Consider the following 17,193-nt stretch of genomic DNA (forward strand, 5'->3'; position numbering starts at 1 on the left):
ATGAGTCATACTAAAAATTATTTATTACCGTGTATCAGGTCAAATGACTTATTGTGTATAATATACAATATTATCAAAAGAAAATTTTTATCTTATCTTATTTAAGCTAAAATTAAACATAAGTAACGTTTAAAATAATTTTATCTCATAGTTGAGCCATTGATTGAAGGCTTTACTACCTATTTATTTGTTTTACATTTTATTAGTTTAATAGTTTAAAACTTATATTCATGCGTTCGATGAATACAGCAAATAGCGATATCCAATAGGTGTTAATATTGTCAAACTGTAGGTGGTAGGTGTATAATATATTTGTATTTTGTTGTTTTTCTAAAAATAATTTAAAATATAACTGAATAAAACATGTATAATAATTTATTTATGTACCTTTAGTTCTTCTACATAACAGAGATATTTCGATTAATTTTTACTTGATTACATTTTACATTTTAAAATTAAAATTGTAATAAATAATACTGACTACTGAGTGTTACAAATTATAATACTTTGTGTTTTGAATGTTTGAATATTATTATTTATTAGATTCTTTTATCATTTTAATTTTATAATTTATGAATTGTTTGATGTAATATTACTAACTATAGTGTTCATAAATTATGTATATTACCTATATTATCTATATTTAACTGTCCAATTACAATTATCAATATAATATAGTATTACTTTGAAAATTAAAAAATGAATAATTAACGTTTCCAGAACTTAATTATACTTCTAATATTATAATTGAAACTCTTTCAAATGTTATTCGTCATTGAATAATGACTAACAAAATGTCCTATAAATACTATATATCTGTATAGGTAGTATACATTTCTTAATATTTTATGAAATCGTCATTCAGAAAATGTTCTTGAATTTTTGTAAAAGTTGGAATATTATTTGTAAGTTATAATGTATTATTTGCATACCTACATTTTAAAATTAAATTTTATAATATCTTGATAATCCCATTTCTTAAGAGAACGCATGTATTGTCTCCGTCTTATACACACAACAACAAATTTTTATAATTTTTAAATATATAGTTATGTAAAATATTAAAGTTTTAAAATGCTCATAATTCACTTATAAATTAAAATGTCAATAAAAACCTACGAAATGCCTTAGATAGTATTTTTACTTTTAAGACTAATAATAAATAAATTATCTCTAAAACGTAAAGCTAACAACGTAAAATTGATTCCGTTAAATGATAATTTGGTATGTTGCATGTATGTAAGACGGAGACAACATATTATGCGGGTGTGGCGTCCTCTTAATGGAGTTTATACTTAATATTGTATACTTATTGAGATATTTTATAATATATAAGACAGGAAGCCATATAATGCCTCCTAAAATTTTTAAAGACTTACTTAAAATTTATTGGAGGAACAAAACTGAATAAAGGATTGAATTTGATACAAATTATACGCTTACAATATTATAATATAATATAGATATACTAAAATGTATTATTTAAATTTGAAATTTTTGTTTTATATTGGTTATTTTTTATTATTTCAATAGTCTATAACGTTCAGCATTAAAAAAAAAAAAAATATTTTTGAAGTTTTATTTATTATTATAGTAATATGTTAATAAAAATAAGTATTATAGTTTATAATTTTTAACCTTAATTATTGTTGTTGATTCATTTTTCTAATATTATTTAAAGTTAAATTAAAAATATTATTCCAATAAATTGGATCTAAAGAAAGTTTTCCTCATCAAATTAAAAATAAATATGAAAATTTACCCATTTTACAATGTAACACCCAGATGTGATGTCTCCATATTAAAATATACATTGGAAATTTGCTTTTATTAAATTGTGTGTTGTTGCCTTTAATATTAGAGCCAATTGACCTATTATCAAACCCAAAGATAAGAATATTATCTATAAACTATTAAACTCTCTTCAAAATGTTGTGATGTTTTAATTTTTAAGCAAGTTATGAGCATTTTTATATTTTATAGTATTATATATAATATACTTATATTGATTATTCGCTTAAAATTAAAACATCATAAACAACTAATAATATGGATAAATATTTAGAATAATGTTCTTACCTTAAGTGTGTTCATAGGTCAATTCGCTCTAATATTTAAGTTAACAACACAAAATCGGTTATACTCGTATTATAAGTAAATTTGTCATGATACATTTGTAAGACGGTGACCATAAACGCGGGTGTAACTTTTAAACAAATTGTTAAACAATAATGTCTCTTTGTTAAACTTCATAAATAATATTTCATTGACCTAAAATTGCATCGATTAAAGCATCCTTTAAAGCATACATGACCCAGGGCCCTATACATTTTCATTATTTATTTATCTTGATTAAAATATTTGATATTATCATTTAACTTATACCTATTGAAAATATTAAATTCTGCCAGTGTACAAATTAATAAGTTCTAAAAACTACCAGTATATATATATATATATATATATATATATATATATATATATTATATTTTACTATAACAAATTGTTTTTATTGATTGTTATGTAGACATGGCGGCTTCAGTAGATGCTCAAGACTTGAAAACCTTGCTGGAAGCAAAGGATTCTTTGATTCGTAACCTAGAAACGTTACTTCAGGCTAGAAACAATGAAATCCAAGAGCTCCGGTCCCATTTAGACATGTTTCAAAGTGTGTTTCCGTTTAGCAATCCAGTATCACCTACTAGTACGCTTCATCATCCTCACCACGTGGTGGCTGCCCCAGTACATCAGCAACAAAGCCAAAACCTTGTTGCTAAATCTCTTACGTCGCTTTTGGATGGTATAGCCAGGCCACGTAAACAAAGGGCGCAAGGTATATCTGCCGAGCCTCAAAGCCTAAGTACCATACAAGAACTGAGCCAAAAGAAATTTCCTACTTATCCGAAAAATGACAGGTAATATATTTACATATTATAAACTATTATTAATCAAAACAATTAGTTATATAAGCTATTTGATATTTATTCAGATTCATTTGCATGATTAATATACTGTTTATAACGTTATAATATGTTCAATAACAATTGCGTACAATATAGCTGCAACTGTTAATACAATAGTATCATTGTTACCTATACCTACTTATATTAATTAACGAATATAAGTATACAGTATAGGTATTTCGTAAAAGCTTACTATTTTTATGTTTATATTTAAATGTAGTCAGTGTTGGGAAAGTTCATTTTAAAAAGAAGTTCGTTTGCGTTCCTCATTCCTGATGTAAAAGAGCAACGTGTTCCTCGATCCCCGTCCTTTTAATTTTTTTCACAAGCCTGAGCATTTGTCAATGATTTTCTTCGTGGAAAACTTTTAAATTAGAATTAATCGCATATTTTTAAATCTAATACGTTTTCTGATTGGACCCTTTTTAAGTTTTTAATGTGTCAGCTTCTGTTTTTGAACTTTAGAATTCAAAAAAACAGAAAGTAGAAACGTTCAGTCAGATAATTTTATAATTATTTCAATTAATTGTCATTACTCATGATAAAATATGATATAATATTGTTTGTTAAAATATTAAATCATTATCACAGTAACATCGTTTTTATCGTTCTTAATCACAATTATATAGCCGTGATCCGTGGTTTATATTATCATACTATCATATTAAAGTATACCTTGTCCCAAATAAGTGTATATACCTCACGGTCTTAGAAGATTTTCAAGATCGCAGTAGCGTGGTTATCTAGTACCATTATTACCTATTGAATAGATTATTCCATAAAAAATAATCAATGCTTATTAATATCTTTATCTAGTATTCAAATATCTACTATCAATATATTATGAAAAATATAATTATTAAAAAAATACGCATTTCGTTTTTTTTTTCGTTGTATGAAAAACGAAATTTTCGTTTAAGTTCTTCATTGATAGAAACTCATTCCTGTTCCTCGTTCTTTAATTTTAATAGAAACCTGTTCTAAGCTTCGTTCCTATAAAAGAAACGCATTCATTCCCAACACTGAGGGTAGTTATAAGTTGATATACCATTGAAAACTTGAAAGTATTATCAGCATACTAGCATATAATTTTGTTTAACATAAAGGCTAAATGTTATAGTGCATCCATAATGAACACGTAACTCATTTTTATTTACCACTAGTTCCAATAGTATATTCTTTGCGAAGGATAAAATACTATTTTTTTTTTATATATTTATCTTAGTATTCATTAACTATATCATAATATTAAAATTTAATTTATGAACTTAACGCTTCAAAAAGCCCTATAATCGATTCTTTGCTGCAATAGTTAATTAGAAATTAGAATATAAATTGTGTTGACCAGAGTAATTAATTGGTGCATGTGCAAGGTTGAACAATGTCGCTTTGAATAGACTTTAATTCCAACCTATATTAAGTTCAAATACTCCAAATTGCACAACAATAATTAATGTAAATTGTTAATGGGTACTTTATTTTATGGTCAATTGTAAACTAAAAATATTACGTGAATAATTAAATAAATAGACCGCTTATCGACAAAAAAAAATATATATACGGGTTTATTTCTTTCTCTATTTTACACATGAATGGCTAGTGAGGTGCTACATTATTTATACTGACCTTATACTTCAAAAAATACATAACATAGAACTATTTGTTTCTGAACGAATCATAATATATTAAAATATCTTAATGAAAAAATAAAAATTAAATACTATCATTTTTGAATAATTACAGCTCAAGTATTTTATTTTTAAGCAATGTAAAAATCTATTTATTTAAAAAAATAATATTTACGGATTGTGCATTTTCTCAAATTAATGTAAAAAAGGTAGGTAAATGGGGGGTACCGTTCTGCTGTATTTTAAGTGTCGAGTGGGTGTTAAATTTGGATTCAATGACACCATTGTATACGAAAAACGATTCTAAGCAGAAGCGGTCTATCAGCCTATCGTATCATCAAGTGATATGTATTTTTATTATAGCTATTAAAGTAATTTATTTTCTTTTTAGTATTATAGTAGGTTGATATAATTTTTATCCGAAAATATTGTATTTATTATATCTCAAAACAGTCAAAACATTTGAACTTGAAATGCTTATAAAAAAATAATTTGGTTTTTCGTTTGAATTTTTTTCATATTTATTAGTTATAAGTTATAACTTATAGATAAGTAAAAACAAAAAAATTTTACGAATTTTTGACTACAAAACGACATGAATTTTTGCGATTTTTTTAAAGTTTAACTAAATACCTACTAACTTTAAACACTTATAAAAAAAAAATATATATCTATGACTTGATTATTTTTTATATTTTAAGATTAAAAATTTATGAGGAGATTTGTATTAAATATTCAAGTATTTTATACAACAATTAATAATTGACATTTATATAAAAAAAAAGTCGGCAAGTGGGTACCGCTCTGCTGTACATTAGGGGGTGGGGTGGATCTCGGACTAGGGTAGGTTAAATTTGAATGCAATGATAGGTATAATTGTATACGAAAAACGATTCTGAATGGAGATGATTTGTCAGTCTAGAATATTTAACATTAGATATAAATACAAACAATTTTATGAATTTTTAACTACAAAATAATTTGCAAATATTCATGATTTTGACGAATTTTGTCGAAGTTTGAACTTTAAATGCTACCTAATAAAAAAAAATTGTGCCTATGTATTCTTATAATTTTTTAATCACTATAAGAATAACATATGAGGAACTTTGTATAAAATTTTCAAGTATTTTGATTGGGCAAAAAAATTTTATCGACACTTCAAAAAATTTTTTTAAGAAAAATTGAAAATTTCAGTTGTCTATAAACTCAAAAAGTCAAAAATGTTTGAAAATTTAACTGTATATAGATAACATTAATATAAACATTTGGTGAAAATTTTAAGTTTTTACAATGATTAGTTTTTGAATTACAACCATATAAAAAATTCGATTCGGCCGAAAACTGGTTTTGCGTAAAAATTCCCATTTTTCCGTCATTTTTTTTTTTGTTTCTCTCGTTTTTTTTGAAAACTATTGGAAAATGTTTACTTTTTACCTCTATAACGCACCAAGGATATTCCATCGGAAACCACCCCTGAAGTTTGAAATTGAAGTATTATTTCGACTAGTTATGCTGTACACAGACAAAAAAAACAAAAAACATACATCATTATAAAATCAATACATTCATCACTCCGTTCAGAATCTAAAAAAACCAAAAAACCCTCAAATATTCTTATGCCTATTAATTACTCGAAAATAATCAATATATTTAGAAAATTTGTTGTAAATAGATAATGATAAAATAAACATTTGCTAAAAAATTTAAGTATCTACGGCTATTCGTTTTCAAGTTATATCAAAAAAAACGAAATCGATTTTATCAAAAATTTGCAGATTGGCTAAATATTCATATATTATTTTTTTATTTAGTTTTTTGTTTATTTTTCCCGATTATAAAAATAAGTACTAAGAGTTTTTAAGTTAACACAAACTAGATCTAATTTTATATTAAAAATTACTCCCATTTTTGAAAATCGTAACATTTTATTGTCAACTTTTAGTTTACTCATACACACTAACACATATAAACACGTCATTGTAAAATCAATACATTCATTACTCCACTCAAAATTAAAAAAAAAACTAGTTTGATTAGTGTTTTGGGTTGAAAAAATTTCCCAGTAGTTACTTAACATTTTATTCAGTAAGAAGTAAGAACAAATAATAATAATAGTAATAAAAAAAATAAGAATATTTATGTATAATTTAAACTAGTTTTTGACAAAATAAATTTTGTTTATCTCAAAATTATACGTTGACTTAAAATTTTTGCTATTTATTAATATTATTTTTTTTTTAGACATGATACAATTAAAAAAAATATTTTTCCTCTTTAATTGATAGAATTTGAAATTTTCTATTTTTTTAGTTGATGTTCCTATTTTTAATTTTTTTGTAGATATATTATTCTGCAGAAGACCGTCTCAGTTCTGATTTATTTTTCATAGTAAATTGAATTAAATTCATATTTAACATATGTAATTTAGTTATCTACTCAATAGTTAGGTACACTTGTGACATCAACTAATTACTATGTGTAGTTATATACGTATTTATAGTCAAATTTTACCAGTTTTTATTTACAAAATATGTTGATATTTTGATATCATTTACTATTAATATATTGATATTTTTAAAACGCTGAATATTTAATTATTTAAATACACTGTATTATTTATTATTTGTTTTATAATGTTCTGAGTGAAGCTAGACAGTATATATTTATTGGTTATACTAAAATTAAATTAATTATGAAGTGTGTTTTTTTTTTAGTATGGCCATAAAACAATTTTATGTGCTACCAAAACATTTAATACAATCCCACCTAAGTTGTTCTTATAGCAATCTGAAAATATTAAAAATACATGAGCACAATTATTATTTTACCATCTTACCAAGTTCAAATGTCGATATAATTTGTTTCAATTACCTACAGAAAATGTAAAAATGGTTTTATAGTGAAACATGTAATTTTTAATTTTAATAGTTAGTAGACTCGAACATTTAATCCATGGTTTTTCATAAGTTATTTTTATAAATTATAAGTTATAACTCATATAAAAAATGAATAATATGCACTTTATATAAGGTTAGGTTTTCTATGTAGTATTGGTCGGTTTTAGTATTTTAAGTTTAAATTTTAATATTTTATCAAATTTTAGTCATAATATGGTTCAAAAACATTATTCATATAAACTAAAAATGAAAAGAAAAAAATTACTTGTATCAATATAAACGTATAATAAAGTATCCCTAGTAATAGACCAAATACAGTGGATATCTATTACCTACTATACAGCAGAGACCTTCGATTTTTTATTTGAGTTGTTGAATATTATATTTTTTTTTTTATTTAACACGCGCACTCTGTACTATGCCATATAATATAGCCGTATAAAATAAAAATGGTAGGATGAATAATCACTAGGAAAACAATTGTTATCAGTAAAATACGACTTCTTATCTGCATTGTCATAAATAATAATGAAATTTACTTTGATGTCATAAATAATGTGAGATATTTTACATCACTACATCTGTATTGTATTGTCTGTATTATATTGATATTTTTAAAAAAGCTGAATATTTTGTTATATCATTTTATTTTTTATTCATTTCGTAATGTTCTGAATGAAGCTAGACAGTAGAATAGTAGATATTTATTGGCTGTACTAAAACTAAATAAATTATGAGGTATTTTTGTTCAATGTGTATTTAAACATTTTTGAGTGAGAAGAGTGCTTTAAAGCTTATAAATTTAAATGTTGACACGAATGTCATAAGAAGTAATTTTTTAATTTTTCCAGAAAACTTTATTAATTTATTTACTCTATATCTACTTTATTTATTGTTAATAATTTAAAAGATGATAAAATGAAGACTTGAAATGAATTAAGTTCTATATTTAATCTAATGACGGAAATGTTATATCAAAAGTGGTCTACGATCGTCCCAATACAACAACGTCGCGGTCGTGTCATTTTAGTAATTTGTATACACTTGGCATATTATCAATTTGTCGTAATGTTTAAACCTATATAATATTATTATGTCAATTAGTTTATGATACACTGCACGTTTCAATCAAACGATCACGTCTCATGGGCCATGTCATTTAAAAATTTATTTTATTTATTACCGCTATTATAGTTGTAGAAACGTCTTATATCTGTAATCATTAATTCAATATATTTTTACGACAAATAAAATACACAGGAACTAGGAACTTAGCGTAATTGAATTATAGACTTAATATATAATAATAATAATACTTTATATTAATTTGTATTTCTCATCCATACTTTAAGTAACATGATAATTGATAATATTATTCTGTTATAGCGTAATGTACTGGTTGGTTTAACTACAACATAAGAGATCCCTTTTATTACCATCAAAAATTAAATATCGATTAGTACCATAGAGTAAGAATATCATGGATATTGTTGATGAGGTGTTTAAACAATCAAACCATGGAAGGGTCCCATTTTAAATATTTAAAAACATGAAAATGATTTTTATAAAACATACATATGAGGTATAAGAGATATATTGTATACGATTATTTTTTAATAGAATCCCTCCCCACGTTGTTGTGTACGCCACTGAGTATGATGAACTATGAACCAAGCCTAGAATACAATAAACCATGTCTATATAAAATATAATAATAAAATGTAATATAATATAATTACGTATGTCGTATATATGTATACACGCACTATGCACAGTATAACCGTCAATGGTTTTTATTATAATTATTATAATTAATATCTTTTAAATACACTAGGTTTAATTTATGTAAATATTAAAGTATAAATTATAAATTACTAATCAAATTTTAATATTGCGTTAACTTAGTAAGCAAATATCACCATTAGAACACCCTGTATACCTAATATACCTAGTATGTTTTAATGAATTAGTTTTATTATTTTGTATATAAGTAAAATGGTAATCAACAGTTAAATGTGAAAAATCTAATAGTTAAAGTACATTATAAAAGTAAATAGTGATTTCTATTGTAAATCATGTTCAGTTAATGTGTATAAATATATGTATGATATGCATTATGCAAATGTTACGTTTTAAAGAAATAACAATAATATTCATTATACATTTATACGGTAATGCTACTACGTGAAAATATATCGGTCACTTGCATTTCACTATAATAGCTGTTTTCTACTGTACTTTACATTATATATTAAAATATATTAAATGGGGTATCGCGAACATATTTCACAATAATTTATTATAATAATACGATGATGATTGTCGTAAACACAGATTATACTGAAACACGCGGACTCTGCTACTTCAATATTGTTTATTTTCTTTCTTAGATTTCGATAACGACCTCTAGACTAGGTCATCATATTAATAATACTCATTAAGTCGTTACTCGTATAATATTGAATATCAAACAATATTATACATCATACAATTTAATTATCGTAACAATAACTAAATAATGTTGGACACACTTTTAAGTTATAAACTTATACTGTATACTGTATACTAATAACCAATATGCTTTATACACAAAATATTCTGTTCTAGTAATATTTGTGCGTTTACATTTGTTTCTTGCGAACGTGCTATATTTTGTATGCACGTAAATACTTTAAGTACATGCAAATCGATAGAAATTAAAAAAAATTCCAATGACTCGCATCGTCCATCAGTAAACGTTATAATAATGTTGCATGACGTCTATGATAACAATTATTCAAATAATAATCATAATAAAAACAGTATAATATTATTATAGTACTTTAGTAGTAAATAAACAGTAACGGCGAGACTCGGCCACCAGGCCACGAACCAACGCGGAACGTCCAATTAAAAATTGTCGTGCGTCGTACATCCTGCGTTTTAATATTATACAATCATTATTATGTTGATACTTGAACATAGCCGCCGCCGTCTATTTAAACGCATTTTTGGTCGGCGTTTTTATATTGATAGTAACGTGGACAGAACACCACAACATTTTATTCCATCCAACAATACGCTGCCGGTGCTCGGTTTTCTGTTATTATGATACTTTACACATATATACGTAGTCACTTAGTGGTACTTGCTATTCTTGGATAAACATTTTGGGGTGTAGAACAAACTCGTTATAATAATATCATCATAAACATTGCAACTAAAGTTATTACTGTTTTGGAAGGGAGGGCAAATGGTCCCTACAAGTCTATAACCTTCTTCCTGAGAACCAGGTCGGGACCGTGTATACGTATTGCTATATATATACCGTAGATGTATCCTAACTTTTTCATCCCACGGCTTCTTCGTCAGTATTTTGGTGTAGCAATGTTTAAGGACATCGAAAGATAATGTTTGATATGTTTAATTATTTATAAATTTTTCCTTTTCTATATCATGGTTGCCCTGACATAAACTCGCAACGCCCCTTAAAGCCATGACCAGTAACAAACCAATTTGTGGTGGGGATAGGTAAGACGTCCCCTACTCGGTAACAATATTCGACTTTCAGTCAGCACTCGGTGAATCTGTTCGAAATTTAAAAATTGGGCATTTCTAAATCTATAGACGTTAATTTTAAAGACTATCACCCCTCCCCATGTTTTTTCTAAGTAGACGTTCGGTTTAAAAACACTACTGCTTACTTGATACCGCGTTATCACCCTGCGGTGTATACGGAGTTCTTCACACTGATTTATAACCAAAAAATAAAAATAAATATCTTAAGCGAACTGGCGGAGTAGTAGGTCGGGTCGCGGCCGACGCTATCCGAGTATCCGAGTCTTGTCGCGGAACCCACGTGAACGAGTAGGTCAGTTGAGATAGATAGAGAGAAGAATCGCAAAGACGACGGACGAGTGGAAAAGGAAGGTTTTATTCAACGAAATCTGCGCGTTATAAAAATAGTATATTTTTCTAATCGAGTTGACCTTGGCGCGGGTGCGCGCGCGACGTTCGGGACCCGGTGTGTCGACGACTAAGCGAAGCCGTCGTCCGGCAGCGATGCCAAACTTCTCGACCATTATTCGGTCGGCCGTCTCCTCCGCCGCCGCTGCTGCCGGTGTGTGTCGGTCATCGTAAAATGCGGTCGCTTCGTCATCTTTTTTATCGTCAGTCATTAACATCATTATCACCATTATTATTGTTTATCATCTCTGTCGTCGTAAATATTGAAACTGCCATCGTCCGATTGTGTCATAGCACAATGTATTATTGTTTATACGAGTTACGGTTTTGACCTATGCACCGCCGCCACTGAGTCGGACGGAAGTCCTTTTGCGCGGAAACCGTATTTATAACCACTCGTCAGACTTGACGTTTTCTCGCTAACCGAATAACGCGAACGGAGGCGATAGCGAGACGAGATCTACCGGGGTCGTTGTCGACGGTCGGTCGTAGCTGCGATGTGACATTATTATTTATCATCTGGATTCTGGATCGTTGCCGGTGAGCCAGTCGCGCGGCGGGGAGACCCGACGCACACACCGTCTCGTCACGGCCCGTTTCAGTGAAGACGTACGGAATACGAAATAATAATGATATAATACCTAAACAGGTGTCCATCAATGATTTGTCGCCATCTGGCGGACGACACCGGCGATTAACGTTTGCGCGTCGCCCGACAGATAGAAGTCGCTACGGGTAGCTTCGAACCGATTTCGTCCGTCAAAAATATGTTTTTGTGTTATGTATACTTGTGCTTTTATTATACATAGCATATATTATTATGATTATGTCATTACTCGTATTATACATTTATACTAGTCATTATATTATTACGTGCACTGAAACAGCTGGATGGTTTTTTTTTTCATTGTGTACATATCACGACACATGGTTTTATTTTCGTATAGGTACATAAAACAAATTTTATCGAAACATATTATAAATGTGTAGCTTGAAATCAGCGTGATTTAAAATGATTTCTTTAACAATTTTGAGTGATATGTAACATAGATTGCTTCTCATCGTTATTTATCTGTTTTATAACAATTTCTCCCCACTCTTTCTATTAGATTCAGGTTTTCTAATCCAAAATATCTAGAAATAATTAGAACGCAAGTGAATTTATTCTTATAAACACTTTTTTATTTAAATAATAATTATTTATTAAACGGTTGACCTTTTAAATAAAAACTTAAAAACCGGTACTTTTATTGGTTTTATAACCCTTGTGTATGGTATTTTAGTTTGTAAAATCACACATATTATTCGTCAAATATTTACCAAATCTACCAGGTGTAAAAACCTTAAATATTTTTTTCGTAAAAACAAACATTCAGCAGAATCAAAGACTAGTTTGTTAAAATTACGTACTTATAATGTCTGCGAAATAATGGAAAAAAAATTACGATTCCCATGATATAATTCTTAAAAACAAATTTTGGAAATGATTTTAGTGGTCAAAATAGTGTATATATAATATACATGGTAAATTTTTAAAATGGATTAACTAATTCTATCAAATATAACACGCTAGAATTTTACCAATTTCTAAGTTAATGGGTAACATGGATATTATGGTTGATCTAATATAAAATTAGATTCTCTGAATAAAGGATAGATAGGCAAATTCTCGCAAATATTGACGTATCGTTTGATACTAATTTGAAATTTTTACGAAAATTTGGGTGTGCTACGTCCTACTTGTAAACTGGGCTACCTATCCGTATGTTGTCTGTGATTTGAAAGTTCTGCAAGTGGTAAAGCAAATTTCTTTTTGATTAGGGTAGGTTAATTATTTATCTAAAATTAGTATTGTATTATTGATGCTAATTTTGAAGACTTGGGGGATACATCCGTGTTTTAAAAAACATTTATTTATTTACTTTATTTTTTATTGATTTCCTCTAATGGTGTTGGGAAATTTGCTTGGTGCATCACTCTGTATGTTTTCATTGAAAAAAACCATACTTAAACTATTTAAATACTGAATATTATATTCATTGTATAGATATATTTCAAATATTAAATTTGTTCCTGTAGTCAAGTATGCTTTGTATGTATAATTTAATTCGTTTTAATTAGCAAGCCGAAAATGTTACTAGTTTTTATTTAGGCTACTTATTTATTATTCTAATCAGTATTTAATTGTACAATCATTATTTTTTATCCGTGTTTAGTTAACTTTTGGTTAGACTTTAAACTTAATGCTATTTTGTTTTATCTAAAGACCTGAGATAAACAAACATAAATCCGAGACTTTCGTGTTCCTGTGAAATGATAAGTTTATCATGTTTTTACTATGACTTGATTAAAGATTGTAAATAATTTTTAAAAATGGTCCATATTGTTTCTTCCAATTAAAATACTAACTTGATTCATTTTAATTAATAAATCGTTATGATTGAAAGATTATACTAAAAAATACCTATTTATTTTTATAAACAATATAATTTTACAAATTTTTTTAATGAAAAAATAAATTATTGGATTGATATTTCATATTATTTTAATTACTTTTCCTGATATAAAATATACGTGTTCTAGATGTTTACAGTTGCTTGGACTACATAGAACTATAAACGCATTATGTTTATTAATTCTATAATTTAGATCAATAATCTTGTTTTAGTGAGCAAATGCTCCAGGGATTTGCGACTCTGATCTTGTTATAAAACTTAGATTATGTATAGGTATTTTTTTTTTACTTTCAACTCAATTTAACTTTTTAGTGTGTAGGTGTAAAGTTATTCCTAATAATAGATATCTAGGTCTTCTTATTCAATAATTAGTTGTTATGTACGCCTTTCTTTACACCTGTCCTAAAGTTTAATATATTATTATTACAATATCTAAGTATTTATTACCTATATATGGTTGCGCATTGAACTCTGCGTAGTGCGTACTTGGTATCATTAAATTCGGTATTTATATATTGTTTGTTATTATTTATATAGCTATAAGTTATACAATTTAAGGTTGACTGTAATTTTTAAGTTGCCAATATTTAATAATTATTAACTATCGTCGTATAAAATGTATTCAACTGCAAGGTTACTTATGCTTATAAGATCACTTAGGTTTAGGTGTACAATTTTTAATATAGAATATTGTACATTTTGGAATATAGTTTAAGTATAATTCTCCAGCTTTTTTTTTACTAACAAACGAAAATTGGTTTTGGCACACTCATATACATATTAAAGTATGGTACATTAATTATAGCCGACAGACGTGCAAAGATTTTGGTGATATTTTTAGTTTAGGTTAGAGTAATCAGGTTAGAATACTGCGGAGTTAGTAATTTTTCATTTGCATAGCCGACATCTTCCCTATAAACGTCTATTTGTTTAATATATAGATAAATTAACGTATTCTCGAGGTCTGTTTCCAACATTTTATAACGGATTAGCTGTCCTATCACTATCGCATGACATTTGCCAGAATTACTTTGGCAAAATAAGATACATTTGACCTCAACTACATGTCAAAAAATTAACATAAATTGATACCTACTAAGAAATAAAATAAAAAATGATAAATAATTGTAAATAATAATAATAATAAAAAAAATATATACTTAAAACTTCGAATAAAGGAAATACATTAATATATATAGACGAAAACTATAGAGCTTTTTTTACTGCTATTAAGAGTTTTTTTTAAGTTTTATGTTTAATGTTAAAGTAATAGTTACTTTGATTATTAAGTTTTAAAAATTATGTTTAGGTATAGCTTCAGTGGCAAATTTATAGGGTAGGCCAACTAGGCCCGGGCCTGCCCAATTTTTGTTTAATTTTTTTTTATCACTAGTAAAAATTTGGAGTAAAAATATTGTTTACTCTATAAATTAATATTACTTTAAATTTTGAACAAAGTGATAAATGTATTGATTTTACAGTGATGTGTGTTAGCTGTCTGTACAGCATAACTTGTCGAAATAATGCTTCAATTTCAAACTTTGGGGGGGGGGGGGGGGTGGTTTCCGATGGCAAAGTTAATATTCTTGGTGCAATTATAGAGGTCAAAACTAAAAATTTTCCAGTAGTTTTCAAAAAAAAATGCGACGGAAAACCAGTTAAATCGACAAAATCGATTTTTTATACAGTTGTAACTAAAAAACTAATCACTGCAAGTACTTGAAATTTTCACTAAATGTTTATATTAGTGTTATCTATATACAGTTAAATATAAAAAAATAAAAATAAATAATTTTCAAAATATTCTGGCTTTTTTGAGTTATTTATAGACAACTGAAATTTTCAACTTTTCTAATTTCTATTTTTTTTCGAAGTGTCGATAAAAAAATTTTGTGTCACCAAAAAAACTTGAAACTTTTATACAAAATTTTTTATAATTTATTCTTATTGCAGTTAAAATAAATCAAAAATTGTAAGTCACAATTTTTTTTTTTATGAGCGTTTAAAGTTCAAATTTTTATGATACATGTCAAAATTGCGAAAATTTACATGTATAACTTTGTAGTTGAAGATTCATAAAAATTTTTGTGTTTATTATATCTAAGACTAAAAAAATTAATACTAACTTATCTATAAGTTTTCCTTCAAATTATAGGAAAAATGTTATGAGCGTTTGAATTTTAAATTTTTACGAAATCACGTAACGATAACGATTTATCCTCAAACGACTCAATATTTGTTATTATTCAAAAAGTGTAAGTCCTAATAGTAGTAAACACAACAGAAAAAAACGGGCCTACCCAATTATTTTGTGCTGGTTACGCCACTGTATAACTTAGCAAGTGAATGAATAGGTAACTTATTGATTCTTATTATATAATTATAATGAGACTGATTTTTAAGCAAAAAATTCATAGTTATACACTCATACTTATGTAAGTTGATAAAAAAGAAGTAGCTTAATAAAGTAATATTATATGATCCAAAGTGATTTATTATAATGTGTTATGGTAGTATCATTATTAGAAAGTAAATATTAAGTATTTTATTTAAAATACCTAGTTCAAAAATTTCGTGAACATTAATTTGATACACATTTATAATTTTAAATTATTATACTATATAATATGAATTAACGTAAATTAAATAGTTACCTAAGCTTTGTTCTCAATAATAAGTTATGCTTTTATGAACTAACAAAAAATTAGGTTTTTGTCCTGTTTTCAATTGGTTCATATAGAAAAGAAGTACATGCGATTAATTATTTATATTGGAAAATGTGTTCTTGTATGCTGTTATTTAAGATTTTAAGTTTGATTTAAATAGTGTACAAGTGTATAGAGCAATAAAGTGCGTGTCAATTTTACGATTGTATGAAATCTAAGGATCGTTTTATAGTTTTTTTTCTGTCTGCTCATTAAATGTGTATCATAAAAAAAAAAATATAAAACAGCAACTCGAGCCCACTTGTCACTTGCTCGATGACCCGTCACGGTTTCACCTCCGTAGGTCGTAAATCAGTATAGAAAAAACTCGTCAGCGACCTGCGGAAATAAAATATTGTCACTCATATAACGATTAACGACTAACGAGTATGCTGTGAATGACGCGCCTGAGGTGTGACGTAGGTATAATTTATGCGTATATATTTTCGATCGTCGCCCAATTATTGCTATTATCATTTTATATTTCTTCCTTTCAATACCGACACTAGAGAACATATAATGTTAGACAAATACACGATTTGGGTGCCTCAGGTATCTTCCTACCCATATTCTTCTAGTTTGTAATTGCGAATAAG

At 27.0% G+C, this 17,193-nt stretch overlaps 1 protein-coding gene across 2 annotated transcripts in view; it reads left to right on the plus strand.

Moving 5' to 3' along the window:
* The window catches only part of LOC114124896 (cGMP-dependent protein kinase, isozyme 2 forms cD4/T1/T3A/T3B), a 166,154-nt gene that overhangs the window by 81,131 nt on the left and 67,830 nt on the right, over positions 1-17,193 (plus strand). For both annotated transcript variants that reach the window (XM_050202829.1, XM_050202828.1), the window contains one exon: positions 2,528-2,915. In XM_050202829.1, coding sequence (XP_050058786.1) covers positions 2,528-2,915 — 388 coding nt within the window. The remainder of the gene's footprint in view (positions 1-2,527; positions 2,916-17,193) is intronic.

This window comes from Aphis gossypii, chromosome 3, assembly GCF_020184175.1.
Source record: "Aphis gossypii isolate Hap1 chromosome 3, ASM2018417v2, whole genome shotgun sequence".
Classification (NCBI taxonomy): Eukaryota; Metazoa; Arthropoda; class Insecta; order Hemiptera; family Aphididae; genus Aphis; species Aphis gossypii.